The following is a 15,122-nucleotide window of genomic DNA, read 5'->3' as shown; positions in this document are numbered from 1 at the left end:
CAATATGGTGCCGCTGCTACGCCCTCAGCCGTGAGGCTGGCGTATTTCTTCTTGGTTTTGATTTCCACTCTGAATCCCTGCAGTGTGTGCTGAGTTCAGCCACTGGGAGCTTTAGATGCTCCCTGCGCCGAGAAATCCCGCCTGGCTGTTCCGCAGCGGCTCACCTCGGCTTGCTGTGGCCTTCCGGTGAACTTGCCGCTGCCGCCGGCAGTATGGCGCTGCTGCTGTGTCCTCGGGCGTGAGGCCGGTGTATCTCCTCTGTGGCTCTGAGCTCTGTTCTCAGTCTGCTTTCTCTCTGGAGCCTGGTGATTTATTTGTTTCTCTGGTGATGGTGTTTTCTGGCTATGAAAGGTGCTGATTTTGTGGTAATGGAGATTGGTTGTTAGCCCCGCTTTTCTCAGTCGCCATCTTCCCGGAAGTCCTCTCTTATAACTCTTATCTTTTATAAATCATTTGTGACTTCCTCAAACCTTTGACTTGCTTAATATTCTGATTTTTTTTTTTACCCCCCTTCTGCTTTGGGATAATTTAATCATAAAAAACAAAGATCTCGCCACACAAAACCCCTTTTCACCTAAAAGCATTTTCCTCTTTCTTTTAACTCTTTTTAAATAAATTACCTCATTCCTATAAATATCTCCTTTTATCTATTGGTTTCCATTTGTCTTTGGGGGTTCTGCAGCATAGCTCTGGATTTTCAAATGTTCATTTACTTTTCTGTCACAGCTTTGAATTTTCCTTTAACACAAACTTTAGACCCTATACTCTCTTCTTACAAAACAAATCTAGCCCCCAGATAGTGTCACTGTTTGCATTTTTCTCTGGTAGCCATCCTCTCTGTCCTTTAATCTATATTTCCAAGCTCAGGCACAGAAAAAAACTAGGCATTTTATTTTTAGTGTCTGGGAGTGAACAGGGCCCCTGTTTCTTAAGAAATAATCTAGTGGGCTGCTAGTAACCTTGGCAGATGGAAAGTTCCCATGTGAAAGATAGAGGAGATAAACGCATCCATTTAATTTCTCTCACTGTCTGCTCTGAAATGTCCTCTGAGTCCTAAACCTGAACCTGCTTCTCCATCTGTGCACAGACACACATGAAGTGAACCTGTCAGACTATCTGTGCTTACTAATGAGGTTGATAGTACCTAATAGCACCTGACTGTCCCTGATTGCCAGTACAGGAACCACCTCCTCCTCCTCCTCCTCCTCCTCCTCCTCCTCCTCCTCCTCCTCCTCCTCCTCCTCCTCCTCCTCCTCTTCTTCTTCTTCTTCTTCTTCTTCTTCTTCTTCTTCTTCTTCTTCTTCTTCTTCTTCTTCTTTTCTCTCTCTCTCTCTCTCTCTCTCTCTCTCTCTCTCTCGCTCACACACACACACACACACACACACACACACACACACACACACACCTGGCTTGCCTGCATCATCATATTGCCTTCCTGTGGCTTCCCTTTGTCTCCCAAGGGAAATGTCCCTAGTCTGTCTTTGTCTTTTTCTGATTCTTTAACTATAATGATCAATGATAAGAGAATAAAGCTGAAGATGTACAGCCAAGCTCTTGGCATCATAGTAATTCTAATTACCTGGCCCAATAAAATTTGGTCTCACCAGGTGTGGTGGCGCAGGCTTGTAATACCCGCGCTTGGGAGGCTGAGACAGGAGGATCACACAGGTTCAAAGCCAGCCATGCTGGCTTAGGAGTCTCTGTTTCCAAAAATAAAAAAGTATAAAATAGGTCTGGGAGTGTATCCCAGAGGTAGAAGGGCTTCCAGAAACCCCAGTACCACCAATAAATAAATAAATAAATAAATAAATAAATAAATAAATAAAATAATAATAAAAATAATAAAATAAAATAAAATTTGGTCTCTTTTTTTCTAGATGATTTAAAAGTATTCATGCAGCTCTATCTGCTAAAGATTGTTCAGAAATGTTTCTTTGGTCTTATTATTGTCTCCAAGATGTTAGGGTGTTTATGTGAAAGAATAGATATCTCAAGCAAAGCATTGCAAAAATTTTGTATATAAAATTACACATTGACCAGAACCTGGATTTCCAACTACCTTTGTTATATTTCATAAAGAACCCAAAACAAAGCCATCCCAAAATATAGTTTTTCTTTTACCAAAAAATTAGAAGCCCATTCAATAGATTTAAATGTTATTGTAGATCTTAAGAAGCCAAGAACATCTTAAAACATTAATTACATTTGTATTTATCCAATTTAAGAATTAAGTCATTAAACCAACTTTCCCATCACAGAAAAAAACTTCAAAAGTAATGAACATTGTATTTGAAAACATTCTATAGTAACAAAAATAATCTTAATTGACTTAATTTTTACCTAGAAAAAGAGACATGTGCTGGTAATTTTAAGGACTTTTTACTTTATTTTCACAAACAAGTCTTAAATTTACTCAGTTGTCATATTTATTTAAGTAATAGTAACTGAGAGGCAGCTAGGCTATGGCTTTTAAAATTATGTGTGCTCATTAATAATATGCCAAATTTGGTACCATATAGACAAGATATAAACATATCACACACATAGCATGACAAACAATGTCAATTGGTAGGTGGCAAGAGAATTTCAAATATTTACTACCCAGGGTGGAGCCAGATCTAGAATTTCCAGAAACTAAAACATATCATGTCACTGATTTTATTGTGTTACATAGATATGGGAGAAACCTGTACAGTTGGCTATGTGTGGGCAGTCTGCCAGTCATCGGTGGTACTGAATCAATTGATTCAAGTGGTCATTTTGTCTCCATATGGCAAGCAAACATACCAGTCATCACCACTCTCCACTCCTTTTTATGATCCCCTAAAAGTGATGGTTTCTATCCTTTTAGTCAAACCAGATAATTAACCCTTGAATACCTGCTGCGTAAAACTTGCAGAAGAGAAAAAAATAAGAGACCCAGAAAGCCTCTAGTTAGACAAAACAAGAATAAATAAAAAAAATATAACTGCACAAACACAGGTAAATTTAGAAAAACTTGAACTCAAAAGAAAAAAAAAAACAATGGCCATAGTTAATCTAGTAAAAAGGTATATAGATTAGAGATATATTCCAAAGAGCTAGGAATAACTCAGTATATATAAAAAAAAAACCTCCAAGATAATCTATATTTTGTTGTAGATTTATACAGGTTCCTGTTTAAGAAGATTCTTTTTTTTTTTTTTTTCCCTTCTTGTCAGAGACAGCTTAGGATACAGAGCTCTAGAATCCTTGAATTTTATCACCAGAGTGCAGGAGAACAAACAACACTAAAAATTATCTTTGTATTTTATCTTGTAAATTATCTTACAGACATTTACAAGAAACATTTAAATATATTTATTCCCTAGTTTATTAGCTTCAATCTGACAGTACCTAAGCATACCTATTCATCTGTCTAGAGCATCTATCTATCCAGTGCACTAGTTCTTTCTTCCTTGTTTTTTGACCAGCAACCTCAAAGGTCTGGGTGTGAAATACTATCAATCACACCATGGAAGGGGCAGGTCATTTCTCCCAGAGCTGGCATGTAGGTGAGCCTAGAGGGGTGACTTTAAAGCAGACACTTTCATTTTCATGCATATTAAGTTTGGGGTGGTGGAGAGCTTTTCTTTTCTTTCTTTTTTTTTTAACACAATGTGAGGTAGGGGTCTAAAACCCTCCCAAGGCCAGAAAGTGGCCAGTGGTAGCTGTCTCAAGGTTTTCTAGTGTGTCCAGATGACCAAGCAGCTTTTCTTTCCTTCAGTTCTGACTTACTCTCTAAAGTTGTAGTAGGGAGTGCTCAGCTTAGGAAATGTGCTGCGATGTCCATACATCCATACATTCATATTGCCAGATATCTCTCTAATTTAGAAAAAGCCCTTTGCTAATCAGAAAAGCCCCCCTGTGACTCTGCTTATAACCAGGCAGTCTGACAAGCTCTGGGTTCTGTGAACACCTCCACCTGTTGCACCCTCTCCCTCTTGCATATCCTTGGGTATCTCTGGGATAAGCTCCTGCACTCTACCATCTTGAATCTAGGCCCAGGCAGAGCATTGGACGACCCTGACTATGCAACTCACAGGAAACTGGGAGGGGGGAGCAATTGTCTGGGTCCCTACAGGGAACTTATAGGAATCCAGATGCAGGCTGGCTCCCACAGGGTGGCTGCACATACATGCCAGCTGCAAAGAAACTATCTTGTCTTTCTTGTGCAACTGAGGATCCTCCAGACATATTCCTTTGTGCATATGCACACTTCAGCTCTAAGAATCTCACACAAGGAACTGGGGTGGATCTCAACTTACCACAATTTTCTCCCTTTGTTACTGCTCCATCAGTGTACCAGCCAGTAAGGAAATGGCTTTGCCCTCCACACAAAAGTGGTTTGGCATCCACAGTACCATGGGATCATGTAATCACAGCGTGACTCATGAACTTTTAGGCAGGTTGTACTTGAGGTTTTTTTAATTTTTTTTTTACCAATGCCAACAGCCTTGGAGATGGCAGCAGTGTCTCTTTTTATGAAGACAGTAGTCCTATTGGAATATAGTCATATCCTAATGACTTCATTTTAACTTAATGACCTCTTTAGGGAACCTGTATCAAATACAGTCATATTCTGAGGTACTTTGGTTCAGAGCTTCACCATAAAACTTTTGAGGAGACACTATTCAATCCATAAAAGTTCCCATTAACTTTATATAATTGCAACTATATAGGATTCAATCTAGGAACTGAAGAAACAGTCTAGCACCCAAAGATAAGCATGAAATGTTGACCTCAGTTTATAGTAACTAGAGAATAAGACAGGCAGAGGAGTAGTGCTAACTCTGGGCTAAGGAGACATCAAGAGTTAGTTCCCACATATTTGTATAACTTCTTCTGAGACCCAGTTTCAGTCAATATTCTCATTACTATACCCCAATATGCCTGACTTAGAAGAAAAAAAGATTTATTTGCTCATGGTTTATGGAGATTTTGGAGTTTCAGTTTATATCAGGCCAGGTCTGCAGAGTTCAGCGTATTGCAGCAAGAAATAGAGGGAGAGAACAAAGCTTTGCTTTCACATTGTGGAGGCCTGAAGCAAGAGACAAAGCAAGCAAGGGGATTCAAAGGCAAAAGCACAATCCTTAGGGCCACACCCCAGGGGACCCAACCCCTCCAGGCACACCCTACCTGGCCTAGGTTATCACCAGTAAATGCATTACAATGGCTTTATCTACTGATGAAATTATAATACTCATCATGGCTCATTTAGAGCATTTTGAATATTTATACATGAAGATTTAGGGAATATTCTATACCTGACCATAACAGATCTCTCCTTGCCATAAGAGGAAAGTGGTCCTGAAAACTGGGACCCTCACCTGTGACTCAATTGCAAAGTCTGACCATTCTCCAATTTTCCTGCCAGTTGTATGCCTTTCTGATCTTCCTCCAAGTTCAGGACAAAGGCTGTAGGACAACTCAATGTGGAATCTAATTCTGACCCAAGTCAGATATACTTTTACTCTTTGATCTTAAAGACTCTCTGACAAAGGATAAAGGGGGTTTTCCCCCCCTTTCTTCTTTCTTATCTGTCCAGCACTAGGGCCCTGTTTCATGGAGTGAGATGAGCATAGCATGTATTAGCGATAGCATTTATACTACCCTGATGAACATCCACTACTCTTGGTAACTTAAAACAATAGAAGCTTATTTTTGTATAATAGTCCAAGGTGGTATAGGATGGAGGTGAGGAAGGCTGTTTAAAGTCATTCCAGAAGCTAAGTTCCTTCCATCTTTTGATGCCACAGATGGAGAAGAGAGATTATAGACTTATACAAGCAAAATTTTGTGTGGCTGAGGCTTTTTCTTTTACATTTCACTTCCATCCCAGTCCACCATCCAGAATTCAAGTCACATGGTCCCTATTTATCTGTAAGAGTTTGGAAGTTGAAAATTGACATGGGTTCTCTTAATTTTTTATTGCCTTTCTGAACACACAGATGTTTTAATTAGCTTCTGTCACTTTGCAAATATGATTTTTCATAAGATTTTTGTTTTTATGAAGAAATATCAAAGTAATTCCCTGACACATAGCAATTGGTTTTCTCAGCCAATTTTATTCTTTCAAACTCCAAGAAAAATATAACCATGCTATTATAGGAGAGTTTTCTATAGACAGAACAATATTGCTGCATCTCAAGACTTTTTCCAACCTAGCAGCTCTTTTAGAAATTTTATTACTATTTAAAGTAGTTTAAATATCATGCTCTAAAAGAGCATCCATTTTTTTTTTTTTTTTTTTTTTTTATCTTTAGCTGTGCTAGGAAATCTAGTCTTTCACCTCGGGCCATCCTTTAGAGGATCTCAGATAGGGCTAACATGACCCAACAGGAAGCTTGAAAATATTCAGGTCCTTTCTTAATTATTTCTGGAAGCTGGGCTGAAACCTTAGTTATAATATATATAAAGTCATGAACCTAACCCCTAACCTTTCCTGTTGATAAAATGAAAAACCTTTAGACTCATTTGGTTAATTATCTGGAAATTTTGGGGTTGAATTTTATATTTTTCCCATTTCAAAAATTTTGTAAACACAGCAAGGAACTTTTCTTAATTTGGCCGTGTGATATTTTTTCCTTGAATGTTATTCAAAAACTAGGAGGAAACAGCAGCACGCTATTGACTCCCTGCAGTCGAGTCTGGACTCTGAAGTTAGGAGCAGAATTGAGGCTACCCGAGCAAAGAAGAAGATGGAAGGGGAACTCAAGGAGATGGAACTCCAGCTTTGCTGTGCTAACCGGCAGGTGTCTGAGACAACCAAAATCCTGGGCCAGTTTCAGAGTCAAGTGAAGGTATTTTCACACTATAATATTGGGGAGGGAGTAGAAAGGCTTCTTCTAGCAACCACAGTATATTGTATTGACCAATGAAGGTAAAGACAACAAAACTCATCCTCAAGAGAATAGGAGCATATTTAACATTAAAATAGGTGGAGCTCTGTTCAGAGCATGCATGGGCAGGTGCATGTCCCACACTGAACAAAGGGATTCATGTTCATTCCTGTGCTTTCTCCTGCAGGACCTTCAAGTGCAGCTGGATGATAGCACACACCTGAACAATGACCTGAAGGAACGGGTGGCTGTGGCTGAGCGACACAGCGCTCTTCTTCAGTCTGAACTAGAGGAACTGAGGCCGTTGCAAGAGCAGACAGAGCGTGGGCGCAGGCTGGCAGAAAAAGAGCTCCTGGAAGCCATGGAAAGAATCAACCTTTTCCATACCCAGGTGGGGCCCATAAACTGGGGCAGGTGTTGAAGATAGCAGTTCATATCCTTGGGTTGGCCTTAGGGCGTGCAGGGCTGCTGTTTCGAATCCTGAGTGTGGCACAAGAATCGCAGGAGAGCCTGTGCAGGAGAGCAGTGCTCATTCCCAAGTGTATTTGGTTCCTATGGCTGCTGTAACAAAATAACACAAGCTGAGTGGCCTAAGACAGAAGTTTATTCTCCCACAGTCCTGGATGCTCCACATTCATCATCAAAGTATCTATAGGGCCATACCCCCTCTGAAACTTTAAGGATAATTCTATCTTACTTCTTCATAGTTTTTGATGGTTTCCTAGCAATTTTTGGCATTCCTTGGCTTGTTGATGAATTACTCCAATCCATTACGTTTTTGTGGCATTTTCCCTGTGGGTTCCTGAAGGTCATCTTCCCCTCTGTGTCTATATCTGTCTTAAGTTCCTGTTTCTACAAGGACACCGGAAATATTAGATTAAGCTTTATTTGAAGGACTTTATTATACCTTGATTACCTATTTCAAGGCCCTATTTCAAATTAGGTTACATTCTAAGAAACTAGAAGTTAGGATTTTAACTTTTTTTTTTTTAAAGACAGACACAATTCAACCAACCAGCATTAAACCTTCTTTTGAAAGAATGGATTTTAAAAGTATTCACAGCCAGAATGGTGGGGAGGGAGAGGTGAATATTTTCTCATGTTCCAGAACTACTTGCCTGGTTCTCCTGTTCTTTCTGAGCTATTCTCTTTCTGATAATCCCAGGATTAAAGAAAAAAAAAATCCTGTTCAGGGCCAGGATTCTCAGACAATTTGGAGTGGCCATTTTTAGGATGAGGTGTCAGTACTTTGACTTCTCATGTAAGATTGTATGAGAGACAAATCAAAATTCTTTTGTTCTAGAATCAGGAGAAGCCATATGGCTAAGATAAATGTCTTTAGTAAATGGGTCATGAAATGAACATTTTTCGGCACCCACCATCACCTGGATGGTGTGGATACAAAATGTTTCCACTACCCTCTGAGAGTAAAGACCTACATAAACAATTGCAGTGCCTTGTTCTGAGTATAATAATAGGTGAAGCACATCTCTACAGAAGACCTTCCCTGATAATTCTGATTTATTTAAGTGTATACACACTGTTCTTTGAGTCATGCGAAGAGTCAATGAGGCAGAGAAAAGTTAGGGAAGAGGCAATTATGGGAGAAGGAATTTAGAATTTTAAGGTAAATTTATATATGAGAGGGTAGGGGAATATTTATACAGAGAGGGTAGGGGAGATGAGCATAAATGATGCTAAGAGACAGTGGGGCCAGGTCAACAGGAACCTTGGATCTGAGATTGGTGCAATATGAATTTTGTCTACAGATCATGAGGATCCACTGAAGAATTTCAAGTAGCTGAGAGTGAAGTTATCAGATTTGCATTTTAGGAAGTTTACTCAGGTGGTCATTGTGAAAGACAGATTAAGGCAACAAGGAAAGACTGTCATGCTCTGCAGCAGGAGTCATTTTGGTTCTCACAGTGACTGGGCAGTGGTACTGGCGCTTAGTGGATGGAGTCCAGAGGTACCAAAACACCTTCGAGAAGTCAGAGGTTATCATGCCTCATTAAAATTAAACTCTTTTTAATGATGGCTATGCCCCTATTGAGAAATACTAGATCAAAGGCTGTAGAAACCAGAAACTTACCTGCTGATAGGTGTTGCAATTCGTTTGTGCCTATAGTTGAACTTTTCTGTACATGTACATGATATAATCCCTTTAGGACATCACAAAGACTAGAATAAATAGGTACAATTCCCAGCAGATTAACTCACTTCGGCATTTTTTTGGAGGTGGGGTGGGGCAGTCTGAGAGTGTTGCTCAGTAGTAGAACACTTGCCTAGCATAGTGTGAGGCTCTGGGTTTGACCCAGCTCCAAATTTAAAAAAACACAACATTTTCTTTCTCCGTGAAAAAATCTTGTCTCCATGCAATGTGTTGTATTCTAATAAAGTGATACACCGATTTTTTTTTTAAAAGCAAATCATCCATCGCCTGTAGTACATAATAACTATTGGCGAAAAATCATTGAACTTTCATGCCATAACTGATAATGCCCTGTGAATCTTGATGTGATGAAAATCCACTGAGTGGGGGGAGAGGAAGAAAGGGAGGGAAGGAGGATGGGAGAGAGAGAGAGAGAGAGAGAGAGAGAGAGAGAGAGAGAGAGAAGAATATATTATCCAGAGAAAAAGCAGACATGAAAGGAGAAAATTTTGAGTGGAAAAATGAAAAGTAAGCATTGGAGACCCAGTCTGTAGGTCAGAATTTCTGAAGATTAAAGTGTAGAGGAGTCACTAATACAAAAGTCCCAGTACTCAGAATTTACTACAGACCTACTGAATCAGAGTCTCTGCAGTGGGACCCAGGGATCACAGGAGTCCTCAGGTGCTGCTCCTGGTTTCAAGACTACTCTTTGATTGCACTGGTCTGGGTGATCTTACATTGCTCTCCTTATATGAGGCAGACATACCTTTGACTAATGACTTGTGAACCCTGTTCAAACCTGAGTGGTAACAACATAGATGACCCTTAAGCACAATACTCCCTAACCTGATTTCTCCTAAAAAAAAAGAACCATCAGAGAGACATTCAGCTTGTAGAAGTTTTAACATCCTCCCCCTAGCTGATTTTAAACGATTTTTTGTGCAAATATATCAGAGTATATGCTTGTGTCTCTCTTTAAAAGAAAGATTTCCAATGGAGTTATGTGCAGTCAACATCCAGAAAACACTCCAGGAAAATAGAGAACTGTTTTCGCCACTCCCACCATGTCCATAGCAATGAAAATCCCGGGTGCCCAGGGCCTGGCTCTCCACGGGAACAGGCGCTGGTCTCCATGGTGCTTGCTGCCTTGCAAGGGCCAGGCAGAACCTGCTCAGCTGGAATGTCTTTCTTTTTATTTGCCAAGCTTAATCCTGCCACCGAGGAGACTGCAGCTAGAGGAAAGTGGAAGGATGATGTGGATGGAAGAACAAAATGAAAGGAGAACAAAAAATTAGAAAGCCCGTGCCTTTTATACACTTGCTCTGTGCTGAGGTTTCACACCCTCGGAGAAGCTGTGCTTCAAACACAGTGGTGCACATGCAGCAAAGGGAGCTGTGGCCTTTAGTGTCGCAACTGGGAGGAAAGAATTAGGGCAGCAGCAGCACAAAGCTTCCTCCTCTTAATGGGGCTCCTAAAGGCTGGGAACTGAGACTTCCCTGAACTCCTTTCCCTCCTCCTTCTCCTCACCGTAGACTCAAACAGGAGGCAGGTGGATAAAAAGGAGGATGTTTTTCTTCTTCCTGGAGCAGCAGGCTGGGAATTATGATTTTAATTCTTCAACCTCCTGTGCCCCATATGTCTGCTGATGACGTTAACTTCTGCTCTGGGACACTTGTGTTCATCACACCAAGAGCAAAAGTCAGGGAAACATTCCCCTGTAAGTTGAAAACCAAACCTGTTTGGGTTGTAGATTATCTGGCATCCATGCCTCCTTTCTTATTCAAGTTCTCCTCTCTTTCATTTTTAGCCTCTAAATGGATAAAATCCCTTTAATTTAAATATACCTTTGATGGCAGAAGCCACCTGGGGTTGGAAGTCTTGCTTTAGCTGAATATGGTTGGTTATGATATAATTTGCTGCTGGGTAGAGCTGCCTCCCATGGCATATCCTGAATATACCAGCTTGCATTTGCATTGCCAGTTCCAACTTGACTAACACGGATGCTACTTTTCCCTAGAACACAAGCCTCCTCAACCAGAAGAAGAAATTGGAGGCTGATGTTGCTGGGATGCAGAAAGAAGTGGAAGAGATGGTGCAGACGTGTCAAAATGCGGAAGAGAAGGCCAGAAAGGCAGACACTGAGGTGGGTCTATTGACTGCCTGCTCAGCCCTGTCTGCTAAAGTTCACTGGAGCCCAGAGGCAGGGACCAATCCACAGCCCCACAGGATTCCATCGATTCCCCATTTAGTCAGGAGGAGGTTAACTGATGCCTGTGCCACCCTGGGCTCAGCTTGAACAATTAGGCCAATTAGCTCCTCCTTCCCTGTACACCCCAGCAATGAAAAGGAGCAATTGAATTGCTATAAGCAAAATCTTGTAAAGGCAAGAGTCATTGTTTTTAGGTTTAGCCATTTTTTACTTGTGAGTCAATATATCTAGTGTCTAGAAGCAGTTCTGTCTTCTTGCAAATACTTTCCTAGGGCTTATAATGGTTTTATGACAATGATCTGAAAACAGTGTATAAGCTATTTTATACTCCACACTACTCTTGAGTAATAGAATTAGGATGGCACAAAAGGATATCAGGGATAGTGGAATTTATTTATAAATTTAAAGTTGTTGCTGGCCATGTTTTTCCGAAATGATAGTAACTTCAGGTTTGGCTGTTGGACCCAGTGCACCTTTGTGGGAATTGGACAAAGGCTACCCTCTGGGCACCTGCCCTATGTAGATACCATTCTCCCTCAAAGCATTTGGCAAGTTGAAGATAGATATTATCTGTGCAAAAAGTATTAGTGAGGATGGGATGGTATGTGTGGAGGACTCAGAGTTGCAAGTCCCAGAGCTTACTGCCTGCTTGATTTTAGTTTCCACTCATCTGCTCCATGTCAAGGGCTTTTGCTCACCTCACCAAATATGCAACTGCATGGAGCAGGCTTGACCTTTCTGTGTGAAGGGAAGTTGATTCTCTGGCTTAAAAGGGTATAAAAACTGGGGAGACAGGGCCTTCGTTTAGATATTTTACTGGTTGCTCATATCCAAAAGAGGATATTTTTATTGCTTGCTTGTATCCAAAAGAGAAGAGCTTATATCTATATTTGCTTATTCAGAATATAGGAAACTAAACAAAATCTTGTAGCAAATTCCAGCCCCCAAGTCATCATGGAATCCAGCTTCTACCAGATGGAAAAGCTTGGCTTTCATTCAGCCATTTTTCATCTGGGCAGATACTTTTGTTCTCTGATGAAAATGAGGTACATGAAGGTATGAGATGTTTGATGACCAAGGAAAAAATAATATGCATAACATTTTCAAAAATATACATTTATAGAAATAAAAAGAGCTTTTAATCTGGCTGGGTCAGGTTTTGCAGTCAATCATTGTGTTAGCTTTTTGTTGCTATGACAAAATACATGAGATAACTTATAAGTAGTAAAGAGTTTGTTTATTTTTGCTGATGGTTTCAGAGGTTTCAATTGGTGGTGACTGGCAGGAGTATGTATGGAGCAAAGCAGTTCACCTCAGAGTTACCAGGAAGGAGGGAGTGGGGGGGGAGAAGAAAGAGAATGAGAGAGACAAGTTCAGTCTTATAACAAAGCTCTTTTCTCCAAACTCATCAAGCTATGAATCCATAAGTGGACAAACCCATTGGTGAGATCATAGCCCTCATGATCCAGTCACCTCTGAAAAGGCTTCATATCTGGACACTGCTGCTTTGGGGACCAAGCCTTCAACATGTATCTTTTGGGGGACATTTCAGATCCAAACCATAACATTCATTATTAACACACTATCTGCTTAATCTTGATTTTGTAAGATTTTCCCTACAACGTTGAGAAGAAAACCAACTACCATTTTCCCCCATCCTTTAATATTCCAGCAGTTTATTTCTGAGTCTCAACTCAGAACTGAATCTGTAATTCATCTTTGTCCTTACCACTTGTATGGAAATCTCACATAAACTCTACAGATAATTGATGTCTTGGTCCACTTTTGTTACTATAACAAAACAATTAAATCTGGGTAGCCTTACAAAGAGAAGAGGTTCAAATGATAAGAGGTTCTAGCTAACAGTTCTAGAGGTTTGTGTGCATGGCACCGGGATCAGCTTGGCTTATGGTGAGGACCGCATGGCAAATGATGTCACAAAAGCAAAAGTGCATGTAGAAGGAAGAGACCCCATTGCAAGACAGGTTCTCAAAATCCCATTGGGCACAACCTGCAGTTGACTTAAGGACCTCCCATTGGACCCTAGGCCAATAGGATCTCTTAAAGATCTCAGCACTCAACATTGCTGGAGTGAGGACCAAACTCACTCAAACCATACCCAAATCATAGCATTCTACCCCTGGCTGCCAAGGCTCATGTTCTTGTCACAGTGTAAAATGTATTCATTCTATCCCTAGTAGATCCAAAGTTTTAACTGTTCAAGAATTACTCAAAAGTCCCATTCTAAAGTCTTCTCTGAGACTCAAGGCAAACTCTTTCAGCTGTGAAACCTTGTACATCTCAAAAACAAGTTACATACTTACATCATACAATGGTGGGACAGAAATAGGATGAACATTCTTATTGTAATTGGGGAGAAATAGAGATATAGAAAGAAGTAATCATCTCAAAGGAAGACCCAAACCCAGCAGGGCAGATATGAAATTCTAAAGTTTCAAGTTTGGCATCTTATGTGTATTGAGGTGAAAGGTGGGCCTCCAAGGCAACCCACCCCCCTTGGCTTTGCCAGTCTTAGACCACTTTTGCTTTTTTCATCTTGGTTTGTGTTAGGTTCTAGATCCCCACGGGGCAGGGGTGGGGCTGGAAGCCAGGAGGCAGGAAGACCCGCCTCCTTACCCTGCAAGCTCCGGAGTTCCCACGGAAGACCACTCCCCTTTGATAAAAAGAAGGGATGCAGCGATCTGGGGGAAGACAGACAGAGATTTCGAGACAGAGAGAGAGATTCTTACACTGGTGGAAGGCTCCCTTCCACACACACCCCCCACCCCGCACCAGTGACATGGGGGTGGGGGAGGGAGCTGCCCGGGACAAGTGGGCTGGACTAATAAAGACTTATGGCACCTGCATGAATAATCTCGCGTGTCTGTGGGTGCAGAGGGATGACTTGCAAACCTTATAGTTTGCACACCACCTGCAGTTTTCCTCAGCAAGAATTGCATGTTGCCATTTTCTCTGCCTTTCTGAGATCTGCACCATGGATCCAGTCCTATGCCCCATCAGTGTTACCCTGTAGGGGCTCTGACCCAGTAGTGAACTTCTGCTGGCCTCCTGGGCTTTCTTTTAAAATCTCAGTGGAAACTCTCATGGCCCCCTAACTCCTGCTTTTTGTAAGGTTGCAAAAGTAGCACTAAGGTTTGCTGCCTGCGTAAGTAAGCAAATCATGCCTGAGCCCATTTAATCCACTGCCACAGCCATATAGCTTGTTTTGCCAGAGAATGCAGGGAAAGGAAAGACAAAGGGGTTGGGGTAAGAAGCAAATTCATGAAGTGTGCCCTGGGGTTTTATGAAACCACTCTGCCCTTCTAGGCATCTGGGCTAGTGATGAGAGAAGAAGCCCAAGGGATTTCTAAGAACCCCTTAAAGCTATTTTTCACAGTTTAGCCAGTTGATACCTGGCTCCCTTTTCTCATACTAACCTCTTTAGCAAAGATACCTAGGCTGCACTCTCTAGGTCTTTACATGTTTTTTTCTTTCCTCTTTCCATGATCAGGCTGGGAATCTTCCAAATCTTCCTGCTTCATTTCTTTTTGCTCCTGAGTCTCATGGCAAATCTGATTTATCATGGCCACACATTGCCCATACTACAACCTAAATGTTTTGTTGTTTGGAAGTTTCCTTTACCAGATAAATTAGACTATCATGCTCATGTTTAGTTTTCCACAGAGTTTGAGGGCATGGGTATGATAAATTCAGGTTCTTTACAATGGTGTATCAAGGGTGACCTTCTCTCCTATTTCCAGTCAGATCTGTGTTTCCATTTAAGACTAATTCCTGTCTCCTGAGCCCTCATCAGAATTGCCTTTAATGCTATGCTCACCACAATGTAGGCTTTTTATAGCTTGGTCCTCCAGCCCTTTTTAACCTCTGCCTATTACCTACT

General features: G+C 41.0%; 1 protein-coding gene across 1 annotated transcript in view; it reads left to right on the top strand.

Moving 5' to 3' along the window:
• The window catches only part of LOC308263160 (myosin-15-like), a gene marked incomplete at its 5' end in the record, with an annotated part of 185,662 nt that overhangs the window by 154,355 nt on the left and 16,185 nt on the right, over nt 1–15,122 (top strand). The window contains 3 exons of the mRNA XM_080696037.1: nt 6,629–6,821; nt 7,048–7,251; nt 11,030–11,155. Coding sequence (XP_080552163.1) covers nt 6,629–6,821; nt 7,048–7,251; nt 11,030–11,155 — 523 coding nt within the window. The remainder of the gene's footprint in view (nt 1–6,628; nt 6,822–7,047; nt 7,252–11,029; nt 11,156–15,122) is intronic.

Source organism: Muscardinus avellanarius, assembly GCF_963383645.1.
Source record: "Muscardinus avellanarius genome assembly, chromosome: 5".
NCBI classification, from domain to species: domain Eukaryota; kingdom Metazoa; phylum Chordata; class Mammalia; order Rodentia; family Gliridae; genus Muscardinus; species Muscardinus avellanarius.
Note: the sequence above shows the minus strand (reverse complement) of the source record. Positions and strands in the feature narration are given on the sequence as shown.